At 36.4% G+C, this 22,327-nt stretch overlaps 1 protein-coding gene across 3 annotated transcripts in view; it reads left to right on the top strand.

The window, feature by feature from the left end:
* Positions 1 to 10,785, top strand: part of LOC140152535 (serine/threonine-protein phosphatase 2A 56 kDa regulatory subunit epsilon isoform-like) — a 97,173-nt gene extending 86,388 nt beyond the window's left edge. For all 3 annotated transcript variants that reach the window (XM_072174906.1, XM_072174907.1, XM_072174908.1), the window contains exon 13: positions 518 to 10,785. In XM_072174906.1, coding sequence (XP_072031007.1) covers positions 518 to 617 — 100 coding nt within the window. In that variant the 3' untranslated portion in view covers positions 618 to 10,785. The remainder of the gene's footprint in view (positions 1 to 517) is intronic.
* Positions 10,786 to 22,327: the final 11,542 nt, after the last annotated feature.

The raw sequence follows: 22,327 nt of genomic DNA, 5'->3' as shown, positions 1-22,327 counted from the left end.
GTGCTATTAAATTGCACTCTGGAAGAAGTTTAAGAATTAAGGTGTGTGCTATAAATCACACTCAGACAGGTTATTTAAGGTGTGTGATGGTGTGTGATAGCACTCACGTGCCTTAAAACCCAATCCCTGGCTAGTCTAAGGTTTCTGGTTATGCCCTGTTGGTGTTCAGATTTTAAAGTTTCGATTGTTGTGAGGTATGTAATGTGCATTATAGTAATAAGTGGTACATCCCTCTAGATGGACAAAGATTGTAAGTGGGTATGGTGAAAATTCAAAACTAGAGTAATATTGAAATGAAATTGTTTTTCAATATCTTGCTCATGAAGTTTTCTTTATTGGTAGAAATTGTACTTAAGTATCAGTCAATCAAGCCTGAAGCTGCAGATCATGTAATACAGGGCAGCAATTAATTTATATTGATACAAAACCAATTCACAATATTTTCCCTTCCCTGATAGATGAGAATGAGTTTTGACTAACTCCCAAATCACATATTATGTATTTATTTCCTGTGCAGGGAAAAGAAGAAAGAGAAAGAAAGAGATGAGTTGTGGAAACGTCTCAGCAAACTTGAGATGAACAACACTGCCAATAAGAAGACAACAAATGCCAAGTAGAGAGAGAATCTGTGCATATCATGTGTGCTGCTTGAGGTCACGGCTAGCCTTGGCGCCTGCCTACCTACCTGCCTACCTACCATCATGCAGCCCATCTCCCAGCCACCCTACATGCTGTGTCATGTCACGGTGGCCTGTCATCATGATGCAATTCATACATAAGTCTATGGCATGATTGTATGATTGATATTTAGTAATAATATTTTAATTTATGATGATTTGACTATTTTATTTTATTGCGTCGCCAAAAACTTATGTTGACATCATGATGACTGCTCTTTCAGTGTGATTTTTTAAGCGGCAAGGATTTTTTGCACAGATATTTCCCTTCCTTTTTCGTCAGGCCCATACGCTGTATGTACTTAAAACATTATGACAACACAGAGGAAGTGCCAATGTAGTCCAGCCAACGTACGCATGCAAACATACAGTTCCTTCGCTGGTATGTGTTCATCTGGAGTTTGTGGCCTGCTATGCATTATGAAGCCATGTTTGGCATAACACTGTGGCTGAACTGTTTGCCTGCTTACCTACCTGCCTGCCTGCCTTTGTGTCAGCTTCGAGTCAAATACAGCCGGAATTATATATCTGGAGAAAAAAAAATATCCTAGCAGATAGTGACTGTCCATTTAAAAACAATGTTGAAATTTGTGCTCTGAGCTGTAGATTTTTTGCCATTTGTGTAGTCCTAAAAATTGAGTGCAAATTAATCATGAAATGAGTGAGTATGCAAATCTGTTGAGATAAGTTTTTTTGTTAAAATTGAGGTGTGTGGGGGGAGTGTGTGTGTATGAGATACATGCATGTTGGTACTTGATAGGATGTGATTAGGCAGGTAAAAATATCTAACTGGTAACGTACCATATGAGTCGCATTATAACTACATCTAATATTAAAATTGATTTCTGTGATTGTATACCTTGTTTCACCTCAAGTTTGGTAGTGATATATAGGTGCATATTTTGCTGGTGTCGCAGTTGAACCGTGCACTATAACCACAGAGCGGATACACACCCTTACAATAGTGGTTTGTTTGCACTGATAAATGCACTGAGGTCACTACCAAACTCAAAGTGAAACAAAGTAGAGTCTTCGACTGCCAATAACTGTCAAACTAAGTTTGTTTTATATTATTAGGCCAAAAATAAAGAAGTCTGTTTCCTGTGGCGGGCATGCGCATTGTATAGACGAATCCGACAAGCCAAATGATGGTCAGGATTAAGTCGGCCATAGCTGGGGCCATCCGTGCCAAACTAGCTTAGCTTGTTTGGATTATGATCCAAGACGCCCACTATCGCGAGCGCATCGGAACGCGTAGCACTTGGGAGTGGTAAACGCTGCACGTCTATGATACTGGCGTCGCGTAAAATGGATGGATGGCCCCAGCTATGGCCGCCCCCATTAAAAACTAAATTAAAAGTATTAGTGTATGAATTTCCAAGAAATTATGAGAGAAGTAGTGAAAACAATATAGATATTTGATTTGATTACAAAAGTGATACATGATATTAAATGTTTAGAAAAGGCCTGCTTGCTTCAAATTCAATTTTAAAAAGATAATAAAAATTAAAGGTTGCATGTTTCTCTTGATGTGTTGGGTATCATTTTTTAAACACATTCTGCATTATGCTTTTCAGACCTGCCTCAGGAAACAGACTTGCATTTTATTTTGCCATAACAGAAACATTTATTTAAGTAGACACACAGGTGTATCGTCAGAAGAAGAAAAAAAAACTTTCTGTCAATTTTTAAATGGCTGTTTGTGTTCAATTTGGATGAAAGAACTAGGATATCAATAGAGTTCACCAATTCAGACTGGTCTCATTGCATTGTTTAAACAAAAAGAATATCTTGACGGATAAGTTGTTTGCATCCACGATATGCCTCTGTGTTGGATGGATAGTTAAATCTCTTGTCCCCATCTTGTTTATACAAAATGCTATGTGTTTGTTGAGGCCTTTTGTTTTCAAAGCAATTGTGACATGGTTTGTTTTACTTGCCATTTTTGCTAGTGAAGTACAACGAAAGGAAAACCAGTAAAATGAAGTACACATCAGAGATGAATATGGCTAGTCCAGCTGAAATTCGTACACCCCCTATGAAAGACATGACAGGAAGTGTGGATTTCAAATTGGGTTCCCTGAATGGGTGACTTAATTCGAAATATACACCCCCTCTGTGGGAAAATTAAGGCTAATCTTCCATAGAGGCTGTATGAATTTCAGCTGGAATAGCCTGATACATAACCACCAAGTCTGAGATGAATGTGTGATCTGTCTACATATTGCAGTATTATCCAAACAAACTGTGGTGAGCCAAGTATTGTATGCTGATAGCGAGAGGCCTGCCTCTATGAGCAGACAGACAGTAAGCCAGCTGTTGACTTTTTATCTCACAATAGGATGTGGATTTGAATGCTTGCAGCAGACAGGTACTCACTCATCAAACAAGTTTCAGGTTCATCGCTAAGTTACTGATTGGGGTCACCAATATTCATGGCACATTAATTTTCAATGCTTTATGTAAGTGTTGTAAAACATGGCACATTGGAATTTCATTAAAGCAAATTTTAAGGATATGAATTTTTCAAGTGATTATAGGAAACAATTTTCACAATATCTATGCTTGCTTTTGTAAAAGAAATTTATCAGAAAGAAATTTATTAAAAAAAAAGCCATTTTAATTGACTTAAAAATTTGAAGTAATTGTTACCGAGTTCCAGTATGTGCTGTATTGTGAATGTGTGTGCCCTAAATAAGCCCCTAATTGTGTTGTATGTGCAAACCACAGCCTACACACAAGAGAATCTGATATGCTTGAAAATATCGACTGGTTGAAAAGTTGGCGCACAGAATGATCACACTCAATGCACAGCAAACAGTTCTGGTATTACCTTCATGTAAGCATACTTGGATCTAGGTAGGATTAGATTATACAGCTTAAGAAATAAAGCTTTGTAATCCCTCAATGAAGTCTTGACAAAAGGCTAATTTCATGCTTACATGAAGGATGTACAATTCTGTACGATTATGAAAACTACTTTAATGGCTGTTAAATTGTAGTGTTTATCCCGAAATAAGTGTAATCCCATCAAAGAAAATGAAGTCAATTTAAGAATAAAACTTGTTAAAATCCTTGTTTTGAATTGTTTTACTTTGTCATCATTTTTCTTGATTTGGTCACAATTATTCAAGGTAAAAACCAATTTTCAGGAACTACCTGATAACAGTAAGAGTATGAAAGCTTAATGATGGGCATTTAAAAACTTTAATAAGACTTTCCTGCATTTGAACACTACTGCAGGTTGGAACAGAAATGTTGCATTGTATAGAAATAATGTCAATAAATGAATTGAACTGCAATGAATGATTCGCTGTCCTGCAAAATTTGTGATCACAATTTGGAATCAAACATTGGATTTAAGATGCAATGTTAGGAAAGGCTCAATTATGCAGGAAGGTTCTTGTTACATCATCAGCTTATAGAATTGGCAAACAAAGCTTCCTCATAATTTATTGTATTGCTTACAAAACCCCTTAAATTCTTTGTATATTACACAGTCATGTTACTTGTTAAATTACTTAGTATAAATATCAAATTTCTGAAAGTTTCTTGTTTCTAAATCAAAGGAAAATTAAATGAATGTCGATTTTTTTGTTTGGAAGTTTAATTGCCCACAATGTGATGCAATATATCCTACTACCCTCTCCAAGATTTATGAAGCACTTTGCAATAGCTATCTGTTTGCTTTTATTTGGCACTGTTTTCTTAGATATAGATCAGCTGGTAGTTATTGGGTTTTTTTACTGGTCATGATCCATATTAGGTGCTCTAATTTTGCAGTGATGTGGTAAATCAATAAATACATATTTTATATTTATATATATAAACTTGTCAGCCCAAGCAATGAATGTATATGTTGTTACTGACCTGATTTGCACCAGTATAATGGAATGGGTCATTATTTTTGTGAACCCGCTTAACAACTCCAATACTGTAATTATTTGTATAAGTTTGATTGTATCTGAATCAATATGAGAAACAAACAAAAAATGAATCATTATATTTGATTTATTATTAAATTGAGGGCATGTAAAACTAAACAATTTATTACTAATAATATGTTGCAACTATTTGGTGTGAATATGGACTTGGTACAGCGCTGCAATAGGCACTAACTTTTGCACATACAACTGTAGATGTTGTAATAGTTGGTAGAATATTTTTTTTTATGAATGAACATTTATGTAAAAGGATTGTGTAGCTAGCTTGTCTCAACAACTTACACAGTAGACAAAATATTGGGTTTGAGAAAACAATGGTTTGTTGCTTTGCCAGTGCCTGATTAGTGTCAAATTAATACTGAAATCCCTTCCCAGTAACCAACACTTCAGGTTTCAGTGTCACAAAGCTGTTAATCCATCATATTGTTGGAAAGCTGCTATAAAGTTATCATTTCTCTTTATTTATGATAATGTTGTAGTCTTTATAAATACCTTTTACTTCGATGAAAACCAGTCGTAAAGAAACCTTATGGATTTTACAACTAATGAAAGCCATCATAGTTACTGCATATTGAAAATATCTTTTTACAAAAGTATATTTTATGATTGAAATTCATAAGCAAAGTTTGAGTCACTTACCAACTAAAAGCCACATGTGACCAAGCCCATTGAGAGTTTCCAGTGGATCTTAAATAAATGATAGTGACAGGATGCTACAGACAGCAAACAAACCTAGGAAACAAACCCAGTCCAATTAACACACAATAGTGTTCTGAATGTGTGATATGGTTTCGCTGGACATATCCTTTTGCTTAAAAGTTTGTTCACCTTTGAGTAATGCTACTTTGAAATTAATAACAGTTGTGACCACAGCATCTAGTTAGTAATTTCCAAGTAGCTTCTAACTCAAGTGGGATGATTTGTTTACTAGATCAAAATATAGCCATGTCAAGGATGGGTTATTCCAGTTGAAATATTCCATATTCACCATAGGGAAGTCATGACCTTAATCTCTCCCGCAGGGGGTGTAGATTTCAAATGGAGTCACCCATTCAGGTATCCCATTAGAAATTCACATTACCTGTGTGAAAGATTAAGGTCATGTCTTCCATAGGGTGTATGGATTTAAACTAGAATAGCCCAATAAGGGTATTTTGACTGAAATGGTTGTTTTCTTTGCATAGATTATATTGGACCCTGTGTTTGATTTAGTGTGCTATTAATCTGTTTTCATGATGATTATTTATGATATAATTATTTGGTCTTTCCTTTAGCTACTTTAAAAGGGTAGGGAACTTTTGATTTCTGCAAATTTGCTATGTATCTTTCAGGTTTTACGTTTGTTGAGTGATCACATTATGTAAACTATTATACATGATATAAGTGTATTTCAGTATGCATATTTTATTCTAAAATATGGATGATATCATGAAAATAGGAAAAGCAAAACTTGTTATTCTGATGTGAGTCGGATTTCAAGACACTTGTTAGCAATAGCCCTGTAGGTGCTGGTGAGCGTACCAATTATATATTTCTATATTACTTTGTGTTATTAATGGGAGTAATGGGCACTAGAGATTGCATTGAATCTGAACTAATTTGTTGGCACACTTTGCAGTATCTTTTTATGGATAATAAAAGATTGGTGTAGCAGTTACTCAGCCAACACCAATTCTGCATCACACCTTATTTATACTATTATTAATATTTCACACATACACATATCTTATCTGGAAAATGGAACACTGCACAAGCAAAAGTGATTGAATTCCACTAGCATTTGTGAAGAATATGTTGTTAGAAGTTAGGATTTGATTTTCACATATGAACACAATACATGAATGTGATCAATTTGTGATTCAAGAGTGTTGAATGGTTTCAGTAGTTAAGGTGACATCAAATTCACTTGACAGATTCACGTAATGCATCCACACATGCCAAAATCTAGTCCTGTCTAATGTGTGATGCGATTAAGCACTGTAAGTCTGCTGTTGACCATTTAACATCTCTACAGTGTTAAATAAACACATTATATGTGCTCTATTTGGTTGAAAGTGTCATAAATATTGGATCATTTTGTTTATGATGATCTGTGAATGTTTATAGTGTAGCTTCAACAATAGAAAAAAAAGCAAGTTGTTTTTACAATATATCTCAAAATCCCATTTTCCTGACATCTGGCTCATGTGATCTATGGCACCACATGTTTAAAATTGATCAATGTTCTGCTTGTGCGATTCAAGGCCACTGAAAATGTCTAGTTTATGAAATGCAAAGTTTGACAAAGCAGAGCATTAAAATAACACTTGTGTATATTGTAGTGTGTGTGAATATGAGCAGAAGCTACAGATTTACTGTACCTAGTTGTTGTAAGGTGCATTTCTGTTGTGTTGTGACACATCAAAAACTGCAAGTGAATTTCTTGTTTTGTTATGATCCATCACTTTGTGCTTCATGATTTAAAAAAATCCCACTGTAATATATACGTACAACAAGCAAAATTCAATGTATATACCAGTGCATGACCTATACATAAAATGATGCTTTCTTTGTATACCTAATCACTGGCTGGTACAGTGGTCTGTATATTTTATTTCCTTCCATAATCAGAGTTATATGAGCCTTATTTGTCCCTGTACACCCTATGGCATTTGCACAGACATCTTGGTATGTCAGTTTTGCCATTTTGTTATGTATCATACACCCAGGTTTAACCAAGTCCTTGAATGACTGTGATTGAAATGCTCAGATTGATATGTGGCTTTGGATCACTGGTAACAATGTTGCTAACACTAAAGCCTTGCGGCATACACCATATAGACTGCTATAAATGCTAACTTAGCGCCTCCAGAATTCTGAACTCCTTTTATATATCGCGGTTCCTTTGACCACTGTTGTATTATGATTTCACAAGCAGTTTTTGTTTTTATTTGTATATGTTTGTTTTTCCAATTTGGTATGTGTGATCTTCATAGCATAGCACTGTTAGTAGTTAAGGCTTTGTGCTGCATAGAATATTTGCAATGAAAAGTCCATCCAGTTTTTTGGTAACTAATGTTGAGTACTAGTATTATAATACATCAAGTGATCATATCAGTGTTCATCGGCACAATCAAATCTGTGACAGAAAGCTAGACATGTTGGTAGCCTCTGTTATAATGTGCCATTATCTCGCTATACAACTCTGGCATTCAATGGACTATTCCAGTTGAAATCCATACATGACCTTAATTCAAATTGAGTCACCCTTTCAGGTAACCCCATTCACACTACCTGTTTGGAAGATTAAGATCATGTCTTCCATAAGGGTGTATGGATTTCAAGTGGAATAGCCCAATAGACATTTGCAGCCAGCCAGCCATTATCAATCAAGCATTGTTCTGAAGTGTGGCACTCAAGTCCTACATAATGATGGTTAGTACATTGCACCTGCTACATAAATATTGCACCAACATTAGCGGAAAAACTCAGAACCTTGTTAGGTTGATTAGTCGCAACAGTGCGAGTAAAAGAAAATTGTATATTTTGTATTTGATGGAAGTAAATTTCTTGCCTTACTGTGCTGGTATGACGAGTGAACATGAACACAAAAGTGGTCTGTCACCAAAGACTTCATTTGCTTGGAAATAGGTCTTTTTAGGTTTGGTTGATAACCCCAATAAAAGGCATACATGGGTATAATTTCTCCAAGATGCAGTTTACAGGGGGAAGTACTGACTTTTAAGCTGTGCCCAGAACATCACAGTATTGTATCACACAGTAAGCATGTAATAATTTGAAATGTGCGATATGACAGTTCAACCAAGATTCATCAATAATAGAGGCCCTGCATGTGACGTAGGGAGCCGCAATCATGGCTCAATGTTCAACACATCAGTTTATTCCACAGAAAATCTAACCATAGGTTGATCCCAACAGTTTATTGAATAGAATGCATTACGGTTGGGGTGCTAGTTCATATCTTTAGTTGAAATCAATGGATAAAAGCATGCAGGGCCTCTTTACCATTGACACAAATTAGATATAGAATATGAGCTTACTGGTGTAGATACACTTGGTATCATATTGTGTGTACTTAATGTATATGAGTATTTTGTGAATTATTTTAAAGAGAGATTGGTAATTGCGCATGACAGGTGAGCTTTTTATAATCCTATTGTATTCACTCTTGATGGCTGTGCAACACACAAGGTGTGTTTGTCACAAAGAAAAATCAAGTGAATAATAATGTGAAAATAATATTTGCATAAAGTTTTATTTTAAACTGTGTGATGCATGTAGTCTGCCTGTTTACTTTTGCATTGATTCTAACACAGCATATATACAAATCATCCTGTGGTACACTGTTGTGGCTTTTGTTTTTTATAATTACTTCTGGGGTATTCTCTATACTCCTATTCACCCTCCTATACCACCCAAATAAATGACGATACCAAGAACTTGGTTTATGGTCAATAATCGGTAGTATAATCAAGTGTGGATGGATGGATGACGCCTTGATCTTCCCATATACTGTTCCCATAGGAGTGTTTATTGATATTGTATATCATCTAGGCTCTTTTTGTAAAGTGCTCAAAGAATATAAAGGGCTAGGTGATCCATAGTATGTAAGTATTTTGAAAGAAAAAAAATGATATTTTGTTTTTTTGAAAACAAAATAAAAAGTATACAAAATCTTATCTGTACATATGATGTGGTTTAGAGGCTACAGCAAAAGTTGACCTAAGTATTAAATATATGTAGTTATTATTATTGAGTTTTCATGAGGTCTTGTGGTGACCTATTACAATGCTATTATTAAAGTGTCTCATAGGAATCAGTGAAAAATGTTCACAAGTTCAAATAAAAGTTGACACAATAACTTCCGGGTTTATACTCTGTGATATATGTAGCTCGGAATAAATTGTCAATAGATCTACACAGCTACAATCCTCTCTGGGTTACTTTGTGTGGGATGCAAATCACTGGTGTATATATGACATACCTACTTTAAGTGTACATACAGAGTACCTGACATTGAGCGTATTTTATTTCCGTAAGTCTGCTTATTCCAGTGGTTACAGCATTGACATTCTTACAAATGTTCACACATTGTTGTGTGTGTGTTTCACAGGGCATCAAAACATTGATTCAAACTGTCTTGGGGAAGTAAGAGACCGGTCGAGTGCAGATCCGTCGGAACACGCTTTTCAATACGGAATAAATGCTAACCTCATTGTGACATCATCCAAGCAGCAAAGTTCATTTCCCATTGAAAAAGCTTTTTCCGACGGATCTGCAGTCGACCATTCTGTAAAGAGTGCTGTAGGTGATGCGACCAGTAGGTGTCTACTGGGTGTATGGTGGGTGGGGTACCACATAGGCAATTTGGGATAGTCACCGAAAGCCTAGTGTGTAAGTGACCAGTGCAGGGAAAGGAGTACACATGAAGTAGCTTGCAAGGGGAACCATATATATGAGAGGGATGTGGTTGTGTAGATTGGAACTTGTGCTTTTTCCACTGGTCTTAATACAAGTGAAGGCACTCTGACTGAGTGCAATTATTTGAGATAAACCTATAATAACTTTATTGATTTGTTATAATTATTATATTGTATTGACCAATTTTGGCTGTAGCACTTTCCATTGGATTCACAATTGGTTTGTAAATGTGTAAATGTTTGTGTATTTCAGTCTTGATTAATAATAATGATGATGATGATAATAATAATAACAAAACAGACATATTTGGGATATATAAAAGTATTTTACTTGTTGCTATTCATGAGTTGTAGCTGAGACAAGAAAACAACACAACGCATACCCTTAACCGGTGTTAACCCTGGGCTGGCTTCATATCAGTCAAAAATATCCCAATATTGAAATAATTACTATGTATAAGTGTGTGGTAGATGCCTACAGATGGGGCCAGAGTTAGTATATCAGTAAATTGACCTCTGACCCCATTTCTCATAGCCCATGGTTCCTCTGGTTTCACAATACAATGTACATGTAGATGTTTTGCAGTGACTGAATGCAACATGAAACCAGCCGTTATGTATACATTAGCTGTGTAAGGTCATTCAGTCTATTGCATGTCATTTGGATGGTTTCTGTACAAAAAATACCTCTTGTATGAAGATGGAAATAAAACTACAAGGGATACAGCCCTTGGAGGAGTTCAATATGTGCCTGTTGTCTCGATTGATATTTCAGTTTCATCTTGCATTCTAGAAGTACATTTAAAATTGTTGTATTGCAATGTGAGGGCTGAAAGTTACCTGTCAAATATTGATTGGTGATCTATACTCGAACAAGTGATGAAAATCACTATGCACATAATAGTCAAACTGAAACCAAACAGACAGAAAAAACAAGCGACATTTCTTCAGGGACAAACAAAATATTAAATCTACTGAAAACTACATGGTGTAGTTTAGGAACAAGTTTGAAGTAAAAAGTAGTAACAAGTTCAAATTTGACTCAGTAGCAAACAAGACTCAATAAAAAAGCAAGTTCACTAAGCTTTCATGTTTTTTCATTACCACCTGAACTAAACATTCTAGGCCTAATTAGAAAATACGAGCCTTCACCCGATTCCAATATCTGTATTTTGATTGGGTCAAGTGGAGGGATGAAGCTCTTAATCCGGTCACAAACCTTGGAAGTGTAATTACCGGCTTTCAAAATAGTGGTAATTCTAGCGTGCAAAGTAACCAAAGCTAGCGTCAGACAACCTTTTTCACTGCGATGGATGTCTGGTGGACAACCAAATTAAAAAGCTTATTTTCTGGACTAAACCTACTAAAGGTGCGGTACCCATAAAGCTAATGCCACATGACTTCTAATAGAACATTAACATTAACCTCTGTGGATGAGTCTATTGTGGGATCAGACTTATGATCTAATTTTTTTTAACTTCTCTTTTCAAATGATGAGTTTTGATGTTATGTGAATCATGCAACTACAAAAAAAGTTCAAAAAAATAAAAACATGTTTAGACAACGAAAAATTGTGAAGGACAACTCAAATTTCCTGCTAGGCTGTCCGGCAAACATCGGTGTTTTCCTTATTTCTGAAGCTAATTATTAACTGATCTCGTCTTGTCCCACTTTAAGGAGCCATATTTTTCCAGTTTTGGCCATTAATTAAAAAACAAACTGCAGTGTACTTCTTAATATTAATACATTTTCTTTTAGGACATGAATCAAGGAAGTGAATAATTGCATTTATGTTCACATAGGTCTTGCAGTTCTTGAGTTAAGATCAATATATCAAAGCAAGTTTGGTTATTTAACCCACTCCTGAGAAAAATCATACACATGGGGCAGAAATGACATCCCTCATATAGCACGCCTTGGAATCTAGAGAGTATGCAATACGACAGCACTCATAACAGAGTCATCCTCATTTAAATAAAATTCTGTCCTGCATAAGGTACCACAGGAAAATTTGCATGATAATACAATAAAACGTGTGATAGGTATGAATGGTTGTGGAATCGATATAGAGACCTGTCCCTCTGTCATCTTAGAAGTTATCTTAGAACTGTCCTCCAGCATGGCTGCCATTTCAATTGTTATACCGTACCGGTTGGTTTATTGCATACACTCTATAGACCACTTGGCATCTGCGTCATTGCCCGGCAGTATCGCGCGCATTATGGCAATTTCAATTGTTCTTTGCCCTGCAGTGTCGCGACGCATCGTAGTCTGCTAAGGGCACGTGCATTTTAAATCGCCCGCCACATTTCATATAGTACAGGAAAGCCATTGAACAGTGTAGCGGCTCGTTCGGGCATATCGATAGACGAGTCCCTCGCCTTTGTTGATAAACAGTGATGTCAAGTGGTCTATAGAACCCATACCATTCCTAGTAAGTGTCGGCTTTATTTGTCTAAATATTTGAGTGCAAGAAATGCTAAGTCATATTCCCCTTCGACCTGCCTTAAGGCCAGAGTAATGGAAGACACATTCGTCCACGGCCGAATTTGAGATTTTTTGATATTTATCAACACTAAGATGTATTCTTTCACTTGAAACTGATAAAATACAACTTGCTAATATTTATTCAGTATTTTTGCTTGATTTATTTCACTCTTTTCAACTCTAAAAAGTCACATGGCTCAAGACAGCTTAATAAATTGGCGGAAATAATGAGTCAGAAATGCGTGAATGAAAATATTGTGATTACGCACAGCGATTCAAGCGTCGGCGTGTGTGGCACAACTCTGCTTGGCGTATGTCCAACGCAGATCAAGACGCATTCGGTATGTTGTTAACGCCAGCAAATGTGGTGTAAACAAAACAAAAATTTGCAGTCAAAATGCCACTTAGATTTTTTAATTATTTTGAATTTTGGCGCACTGAAAGCAGAGATTATAGATTCATTGGTGCAAAAGATGCATATTTAGACCATGCACCAGATACAGCTTTTACAAGTGTGAAAGTCTTACCGTTTTAAAATTTAAGGACGTTTTATGCATAATTTTGACATTTTTTTACTAAAACGTTGATTTCTCAGAGTTCACTTTTGACAATATTGCGCGATTTTTGTGACAAGATAACTCGAAAAATATGCAAGCAAAGGGTAAACTTTTGCACTATCCTTTAGAGTACATCAAAGTCTAGGGAAGGTTTTTTCATTTTTCAAAATATTTGTTTTAAACAAAAATATACACCATTATGTGCAATTTTTAGCTTAATAGAGTGACAAAATGGCTTTTTTCACATGTTTTTTCAATATTTGAAAAAAGAGACAAATTTGAAAAAATAAAAAACCTTCCCTAAGTTCATGTCTCTTCTTCATGAAAAGCTAACTGAATTTTTTTTTTACTCGAACGGATTTTTTTCTAAGTTGTCACAAAAAATTGGGGTAAAAAGTGAATTTTTGTGATTTTTTCAAAAACTTGAGATTTTTGAACAAATCTGACGTCACCATGGGATTCCTTGACTCATTACCTTTCCAAAAATGTATAGTTTTATATACTTTGGACATACAATTCAGAAATAATGAAGTTCGAAAAGGTCCATGTTCTCTCCCATTACTCTGCCCTTAAGGGGGTACTACACCCATGTGGTAAATTTGTGGCTATTTTTGCATTTTTCTCAAAAAATAGTAACACACTGGTAACAAAAGTTATATATATTATTGGGGCAAGGAATCCAATTACTACACTGAAATTTCAGTGACTCAAGACAAGCGGTTCAGTACATATGATAGGAAATGAGGTACATTCTAGCGGTACCTCTCTTCTTATCATAAATAACGAACCGCTTGTCTTGGGTCACTGAAATTCCAGTATAGTAATTGGATTCCTTGCCCCTATAATATACATAACTTTTGTTACCACTGTGTTATTAGTTTTGAGAAAAATGCAAAAATAGACATAAATTTATCGAGGGTGTAGTACCCCCTTAAACTTGGACATTCAATACAGAATTACAGAGTATTCACATATCTGGCCAATTCTTGGTCCCACCATGAACGTATAAATAAGGATGGATTAATTCAAGATGCAATGTACCGTCTACAATTTATATGCCTATGAATAACAAAATGAGTACTGTATACATCTCATATTCCTTTCTTTTTATTCTCACAATATAAATAAAAACTGGAGTATTTTGTAACCTTCGTGCAAAACCAGACACCTAATAACAGTCACATATAAATAATGCGATTTATTCATTACCTTGGCGTATCACACCATATGCACACACAGGCTTGGAGGTTATCCATCAATAACTTCTACGTGTGACATAGCAAGGATTTACATGGTACAACGACTTCGACGTGCACAAATCCTCTGTATCGGTACATTTCATGTGTGCTCAACTGCCGTATTTGCATATGACATGATTTTTCACTGCTGTAATTGGTAAGTTTTGGCCTGTTCGATTTTTTGAAGGACAAATTGTTTATTTCAACAAATTACAGATATCAAATTGAAAATTAAACTCTGTTCAACTGGACTTACTATTTTAACTGGTGACAGTTTAACATCATATCCTAGAAAAATTCTACGAACTTTGAGTCTCAGAGAGATCAGATACATAGGGTATGGTAACATTGTGCTGTTGTTTCTCCTCCCCTGCTGTATGCGAAGCACCGTCCTTTGTTGGTGAGTTTGATCTGTGAAGCGCTTTCTCTGAGATCCATTTGCAGTATCCACAAGCACCAAGTGCAGATTTCAAATGCTCATGGTCCTTTTATGAAATAGTGTCTGCATGGTGGAATAGCGTTTTGATGACACCTAGTTTATGGACTATGGGATGGAGATCCCTCAACGACTCAGTTTTTTTACCCCATCATGGGTAACTAACCAATCGCCACCAAGAAATCAGATGGCCTGAAGAAACATATAGGATAGGGTGTGAAACTGTCACCAGTTATAATAGTAAGTCAAGTCCAGTTGAAAAGTTTAATTTGATATACCTTGATGACTGAGAATATACACAAACATATCAAAGTACAGAGGACAAATCTTGAATAATGAGTTAAAAAATGTCAGTTATGAATTTGGTTAACAACTTTGCATCAGTTATATGTCAGGCATTGTGAAATATATATTTAAACATTTTGCTTTGGACTTCGGAATATCCCTCAGGGCATACGGCTATGCCCAATGGGATATTCCTCGGTTCACAAGGCAAAATGTTTAGATTTTTCACAATGCCCTCCAAATAACCAGAGAAGAGGTGCAGTTATTAACTCTATCATCAATCACTTTTGGAAATGAACGTAGCTTATTTATATTTAAAATACTTCCTAATTGTATAAGCATGATTAAATATAAATTTAACTTGGGAGTATGATGCCTGCTACCGTGAATTTAATTTCAAAATTATTAAAGACATTCCTAATTTGTGGAAACAAGTCCCATCATTTTCTTTGTGCATGCAAGATGGCCATTAATAACTGCTGTCTGATACATACATACATACAAATTAAACTTGATGAAACCAAAATAAACCAAAGTCTGTTCATTAGGAGGGTGACCAACCCCCTCCCTGAAATGTAAGTGTGAAACGTTCAATATACCAACCTGTATTTCTTGGATATTGGTCATGTTTAGACAATGGAAGGCTGTACCTACATAGTGTGTATACTATTGGTGATATTAATTTGTCTCGTTATACTCAAATTATACAGACTCGTCAAAGCTAATGCATATTTTCTTCATATCATGCCTTTCACATATTTCAAATATTGACTTGATTTGTAATCTTTTTGAAGAAACCACCTGCCATGACCACTGTGGAGTGCCGATACTGAACTTCACAAAATGACCAAATAATGAAAAAGACTGACTGATATTTTAACTAGTATTTTACAAACATAATCAGACTTTTTGATCCCCTTCCCCCTGAAGAAGGGACTTTCATTAGGAGGATGTTATCAAACTTTTGGTATGTTCCCTTACTTACAGTAACATCTGCTTCTTCAGCATTTTGTGAGATCTGTCCTATTTTATGAGTAACAGAAGAAAGTAGTATGCATTTTGTAATTTAATTCTTGTCATTTGTACACAAATTGAGGACCAGGACATTTGTTTAAGAACTTTGAGTTTGTGGTACTTATACACTACAAATTGAGTACCAAAGTCCCAAGCTATGTACAGAAAAACTCTGTAATAAAGTGTTGAGATGTGAACCACAAACAACTACTATAATACAGACTAAACACAAACAGTCAATGTTTCAGCATCACCCGATAATGAGGGCCGATTGTTCCATGACGGTCCGACAGACAAAACTGCTATGCACATACTGCATATTTTTATGGTCTTTCACATAAACATGAAGACACACAATGCTCTATCACATACACGTGAAGGCACCCAATGGTTGACACGCACGATTGAATAATCGGCCTACATGAATATGGAAGAATTCACAGCATACAAAGCACAGGGACTTTGACTGTTGATGGATAGTCTGTAGTAGTCTGTGATGTCAACAAAGTAAATATGATCTACTCACGCCAAAGGAGGCAATTATGACAATTGTGATGCGATCAAAATCAAAATTCAGTTTTCAATTTCATTACATGGGCCATTTTCAGAGCTTTATTTTGCTGAAAACCCCATCATAATTAGACTTATGGTTCCAGAGATATGGCCATTCTAGAGTTGTTCAGAACAATAAAATATAAAAGAAATTGAATGCTATTATTGGCTATATCTCAAAATCAATATTCCCGACATCCGACTCATTTTGCTTGATCACATCACAAATGAGTTATTATCATCATGCACAGTAACTTGCCCAGTAACTAAATGTCCTATTGCAGAAATTCTTGCATCTCTCGTGGACTAGGATTCAACATTCAACACTTAAAAATCTTTTTGTGTTCCCCGGTTTGCGTATCTTAATTTCCTATTGAGTGCCAGTGGCCCGAGTAGATCATGTGGTGCCAAAGCATTACAATCATCATCATCCTACACACCATGAGGTACAGTACTCCAGGACACTCTGCTTTCTAGTTGCCTGGCTCTACCAAACTGAGGATTGAATGTTCACAGTCATTCCAACAAGTAATGGAATAAAAATTATATAATACTATAACAGTTGGCCAATGAAGGCTGGTTGTACCAGATGCAACATAGCAAATCTTAAAAGTATGTTCTAGTACTAAATTTATTACCATACTCTACCAAACTATTAAATAAAAATATATATAATTTACATATTTTTACCCTTTATATGATTACACAACACCTCTTTGGCATTTTGTGGCCAAGTCAACTATCCATTATTATGTGCATTGGCCAAGCCATTGACAAATCTTGTTTTATTGTTATTTCTTTATATCCAAAGAAAAGTTTGTATATGGGACTATTTAAACCATATATTTTTATGGTTCCTCAATACCTTTGAAACATAAATAATGTAAGTATTAGCATATTAGGCTGACAATCTTCTGTTGAACCCTGCACAGAGTAGATCCTATAACATAGTCGGTTTGGCTTCCTTGTTGCAGTTACTCCGCATGTATTCAGATGCACCGCTTTTGATCGCACATGTCAACTCGCCAGTATGCGAGTACTACAATTGAGGTTAGCACATGATTTGATGATGCGACAAGAAACTATAACAAGAAACAAAGGATCATTGTTCTTTTTTGACTTGAACATGGTGAACATACCAGTACATATACACACAGGAATCGTAATGTTCATGCCTTAAAGGCGGATTCCGTGATCCTAGCATCCTCTTTTTATGACATTTTTCAGTAGATATCCACGAAAAAAGCTTATTCCCAAAATTTCAGTTGATTCCATTAAATTATGCATTTGCAAGTTATGCATGATTATGTTTATTACACTGCTCCATAGTCCAGTGTTGTAATTTCGTTCTGGTATACCAGAACGAAATTCAAATTTGACGATACTTTTGCTAAACGAATTAATCTGCAAGAAATTGTTGGTACATAAACATTATGTAGCCAGAGGTTTCCAGTGGTATAAAAATCTCAACTTTTTTTGAAAAAAGTGGTGGGATGAGGCTGTGGATCACGAAATGCCCTTTTAAGTTGTTGTTGTCATGATTGCTACTGTAATGTGCAACATAATCACACACACATGCCACACTCCACACAAGGCAGAAAACTCTCAAACTAATAAGCTAATTCTATGATTATTGTTAACCTCTGTGTCAAAATTCAGGAATAGTCAAAAACTGTTGAACAGGTGTCCATATTATTGTTTTTGTAGAGTTTCTTGTCAAGAGCTCCTAGCTTAATTTTAAACTAAATTATCTTGCAGTAGTTCTAGTATCCACACTTATCATTCACAGATGTTGTTCTGTAACCTGTTGAAGACCAAGCATTATCTCAAACTCAAGTCTGTTGTAATAGTTCTAGTATCCAAATTTCTCATTCAGAGCTGTTCTTCCATCACCTGTTTGACCTGCAAGAAATGATGCAACATATTGTAATGTCAACTCATATTAAATACCGTAACATAAAACTGCCAAACATCTCTGATTCTCTAGAGCATAATCCCCAACCCAACATGCATGAGTGACTGAGTGTGGGGTTAGGGATAAATAATCCTGTGAGTTTCCAGCTCCCTACTAGGGAGGCACATAGGGTGTGAGATTGGGTGGGGTTGCACCAGCTGCAGCACCTACCTCCCAACAAAACAGAGGGCGCCCTATGCCGCAGGCATGTTCAAGGGGACTGTGTACGATTTAGACAAGGGGGATGCTGCTGCCCAGTTTTATAGCTCATGTGCAGTGATCAGCACCTCCATGTCAGCTACCACTATGAATTTCAGGCCTGAAAAGTGGCATTAAAAAAGACACTGAAAATGTTTTGCAACCTGTCAATCTTACTCATAGGGCACGGCAAGATCGCACCTTTGAGCCCTAAGGGGTGGGGTCCATGGTCTGCCTTCGGGCCTATGGTGGGGTCCATGGACAGCAGCCTGGTGGGGGTCCAGGGGGCAGCGCTTCCATGAAGTATCTGGATTTTAAGGTTTCTCAAAGGCTGAAATTAGCCATTTTTAATAAATTTTTATCAAACACACACAACATCATAAACATTACATGTAATTTGGCCTACATGCCACAAATTTGCAATAAAAAATAATATCATATCAATATCAATATCAAGGATCTAATATTGCCAATATTATATTGGGAAGGAACAGGCTTTTCAAATAAACATCCAAACTGTCAGGTACCAATCATTTTAAATACAGTTTCTATAACACTGGAAAGAAATAGGTATCTATTTTCATTACCTTCTGGAGGTGCCCAATCTGTGACATCATCCTCTGTTTCCATAGCAACCTGTTGGGTTGATTTCTTCTTTTCAGGCACATCCTCTTCTTCCTCTTCCTCCTCATACTCTCTCTTACTTGGTCCTCTTTGAAGCCCACTCATATCAAGGGAGTCTGATGGGAGTGTAGGACCTCTGATAACAGGTGGGAGTGTAGGACCTTTGATAACAGGCGGGAGTGATGGTCCTTTGACAAGACGACCTGATGGTCGGTGAGACGGTCTTTTGATGGAATCGCTTGGAGATAGTGCAGGCCCTTTGATGGATTGGCTAGGGGGTAGCATGGGTCCTTTGACAAGGTGATCTTTCTGTTAAGAGAATATTATTGATTATAAGTAAAGAATGCATTCAAATTGTACCATGCATCAAATATATGACACAATACTTGCAAATAATTTTAGAAATATTTGGAGCAGCCAACCAGCTTGAGATTGCGAGCCAATTGCAACTGTCAAGTCTTTTGACAGTTGCAGTGTCTTTTTGTGTGTTTTGTGCTTCGCTTTGCTTGCATTAACCAATGACCTCTTTTTCAAACTACTTAAACAAAGATTATCTTTCATAAAAATACTCTTAAATTTTTTCTTACATGGACAAACAAAATTTCATCCAAATATTCAGTTTTAAAAGATTCGGTGGTGATTTTTACATTTTCTCCTCCATTTTAGCCTCCTCTTTGCAGTTTGAATTTAGTGCAGAAGGTAGGAAAATATTTTATCATGACTCCTCGGCTAACCTTATCAATAATGATTGTATGGAACATAGTCCTGAATTATTTGTATGATAATCAAGTTTAAAATTAGACAAAATCTTCTTGTTATTTACTCTGCTTTGAAACAAGAGGAACGAACAGTTTAACCCACCCAATGTGTTATAATTAAAATGTAAATTTAAAAAGACAAACAAACTTAACAAATCCCAGCGCAAACTCCAGAATCAAACTGGCAACCTTCTGCATGCTAGGCAGACACCCTAGACTAGACTATCCCTGATAAACAAGGCTGAAATCATAGCTAATTGAGGATGATCAGAACACATGCACAACATATAAAACACAAAATAAACTAGAACAAAAGATTAACAAACAATGCTTAATTGCTACTCGGCTTCATACTCAATTTCACTGTTCGCATCAGACACACTTTCCTGTCAGTTGCTTTATTGATGTCATATTTATTCTAACTCACCTGTTTGGTAGGTAAATCTTTTTCATCTTCTTTGATCCTTTGTCTTACTTCATCAGCAGAGCTTGATACATGGTAACCATCACCAGATGGACCTAGAGAAATTTGTTATAACAATATTATTGCACAAATAAATAGAGTTTTTCTTTTGTCAAAACCAATTTGAAGAAAACTTACTAGTTTTTCTTGCTGACAGTTTCGTCAGTTAGCAACTGACTTTATCAAAGCTTGGTGTTGTTGTGATGATCCAACAGCTGACGACTGGCGGGAAGTTATGTCACTTCCGTGTTAGTCTTGCTGGCAGTCTTCAGAAGTGGATCATACACGTGACTAAGATTGTAGACCCCTCGTCTCTGTTCATTACTCCTCGCCCCTCTTTCTGATCTGTATTGAATCTTTAATCCATCGGGCTTTCCTATCACTATCTCTCTCTAAAATATTGGACTCCCCCCAGTAGATAATATGATTAGCCCTGGCTACGTGATCGCTTATGGCTGAGTTCTTAAAATGGCTCTCTGATTCTTTCCTCTTTGACCTTGTATACTTTTGTTGACTTGCTTTCTCCGCCTCCCTCCTGTGTTCATCCAGGCTGCGTGCGAAAGTTCTTTTAGTTTCACCAACATAAGTTAGCTCACAGCTACCATGAGGGAACTTCATAAACACAATTAGGGGTTTTAACCGGATCTTGTTTATCTTTCGGATGGACCACCATTTTTCTGATCGTGGTATGGGGTCTCATGGCGGTCGCGATGTCGTGTTTTTGAGAGTTCTACTTATTCTTTCCGACACTCCCGCCACGTAAGGTAACACCACCAGACCTTTACTTTTTGTTCAGATGTTGTGCTCTTACTTTTCTTTGTCTTTTCTTGTTGTTTGGCTTCCATTTGATTCTTGACTTTATCAATTGTCCACTTTGGATAACCACACTTAGCTAGAGCCTGTCGTATGTGTTCCTCCTCTTTGACTTTATCATCCTCCTCCGTAACTATTCTGTCTTTCCTATCAAGTAACGTGCGCACAACTCCCATTTTCTGATGAAGAGGGTGATGGGACGTGAAAGACAGATATTGGTCTGTATGGGTCTTTTTTCTGTAGACCATGAGTTTGATAGAATTGTCAGGTTTACGGATTATTAGGGTGTCCAAAAAGGGAATTTGGTGGTCCTGTTCTTCCTCATACATGAACTTTATGCTAGAGGTAGTGTCGACCTGGTTCAGATGTTCTGTCAATGTTTCAGCAGAGTCTTTTTGAACTATTTCTAAAACGTCGTCGACATAGCGTTTCCAGAAGCGGGGTTTACACTGTAGTGGGGCAGTAAGGATGGCGCGCTGTTCTAACCATTCCATGAAGATGTTCGCTGTGAGGGGACTGACCGGTGACCCCATCGCTGCACCAAATTTTTGTTTGTAGATGGTGCCCGGAAAGTGAAGTAGGTAGTGGTCAGAACAAACTTCATTAAAACCATAATATCTTCAACCTCTAACAGCGCATGCGTTTTTCAGATCCGGATCTTTTTCGAGTCTGTCACGGATTATGTCAAGGCATTCGTCTATAGGCACATTCGTAAATAGGGATACTACATCATGTGAGATGAATTGCTCATTGTTTTCGATCATAACCCCACATAATTCTTCTGCTAAATCATACTAATTTTTGACATGATGTTCGGTAGTGCCTACAATGGGATTAATGATATCAGCCAGGGCTCTGGACGTGTTATAACCTAAGCTGCCCGTATAATCGACGATAGGTCTTAACG

This window comes from Amphiura filiformis, chromosome 5, assembly GCF_039555335.1.
Source record: "Amphiura filiformis chromosome 5, Afil_fr2py, whole genome shotgun sequence".
Taxonomy (NCBI): Eukaryota; Metazoa; Echinodermata; class Ophiuroidea; order Amphilepidida; family Amphiuridae; genus Amphiura; species Amphiura filiformis.
The sequence above is the reverse complement of the archived record's forward strand: the minus strand, read 5'-3'. Positions and strand labels throughout refer to the sequence as shown.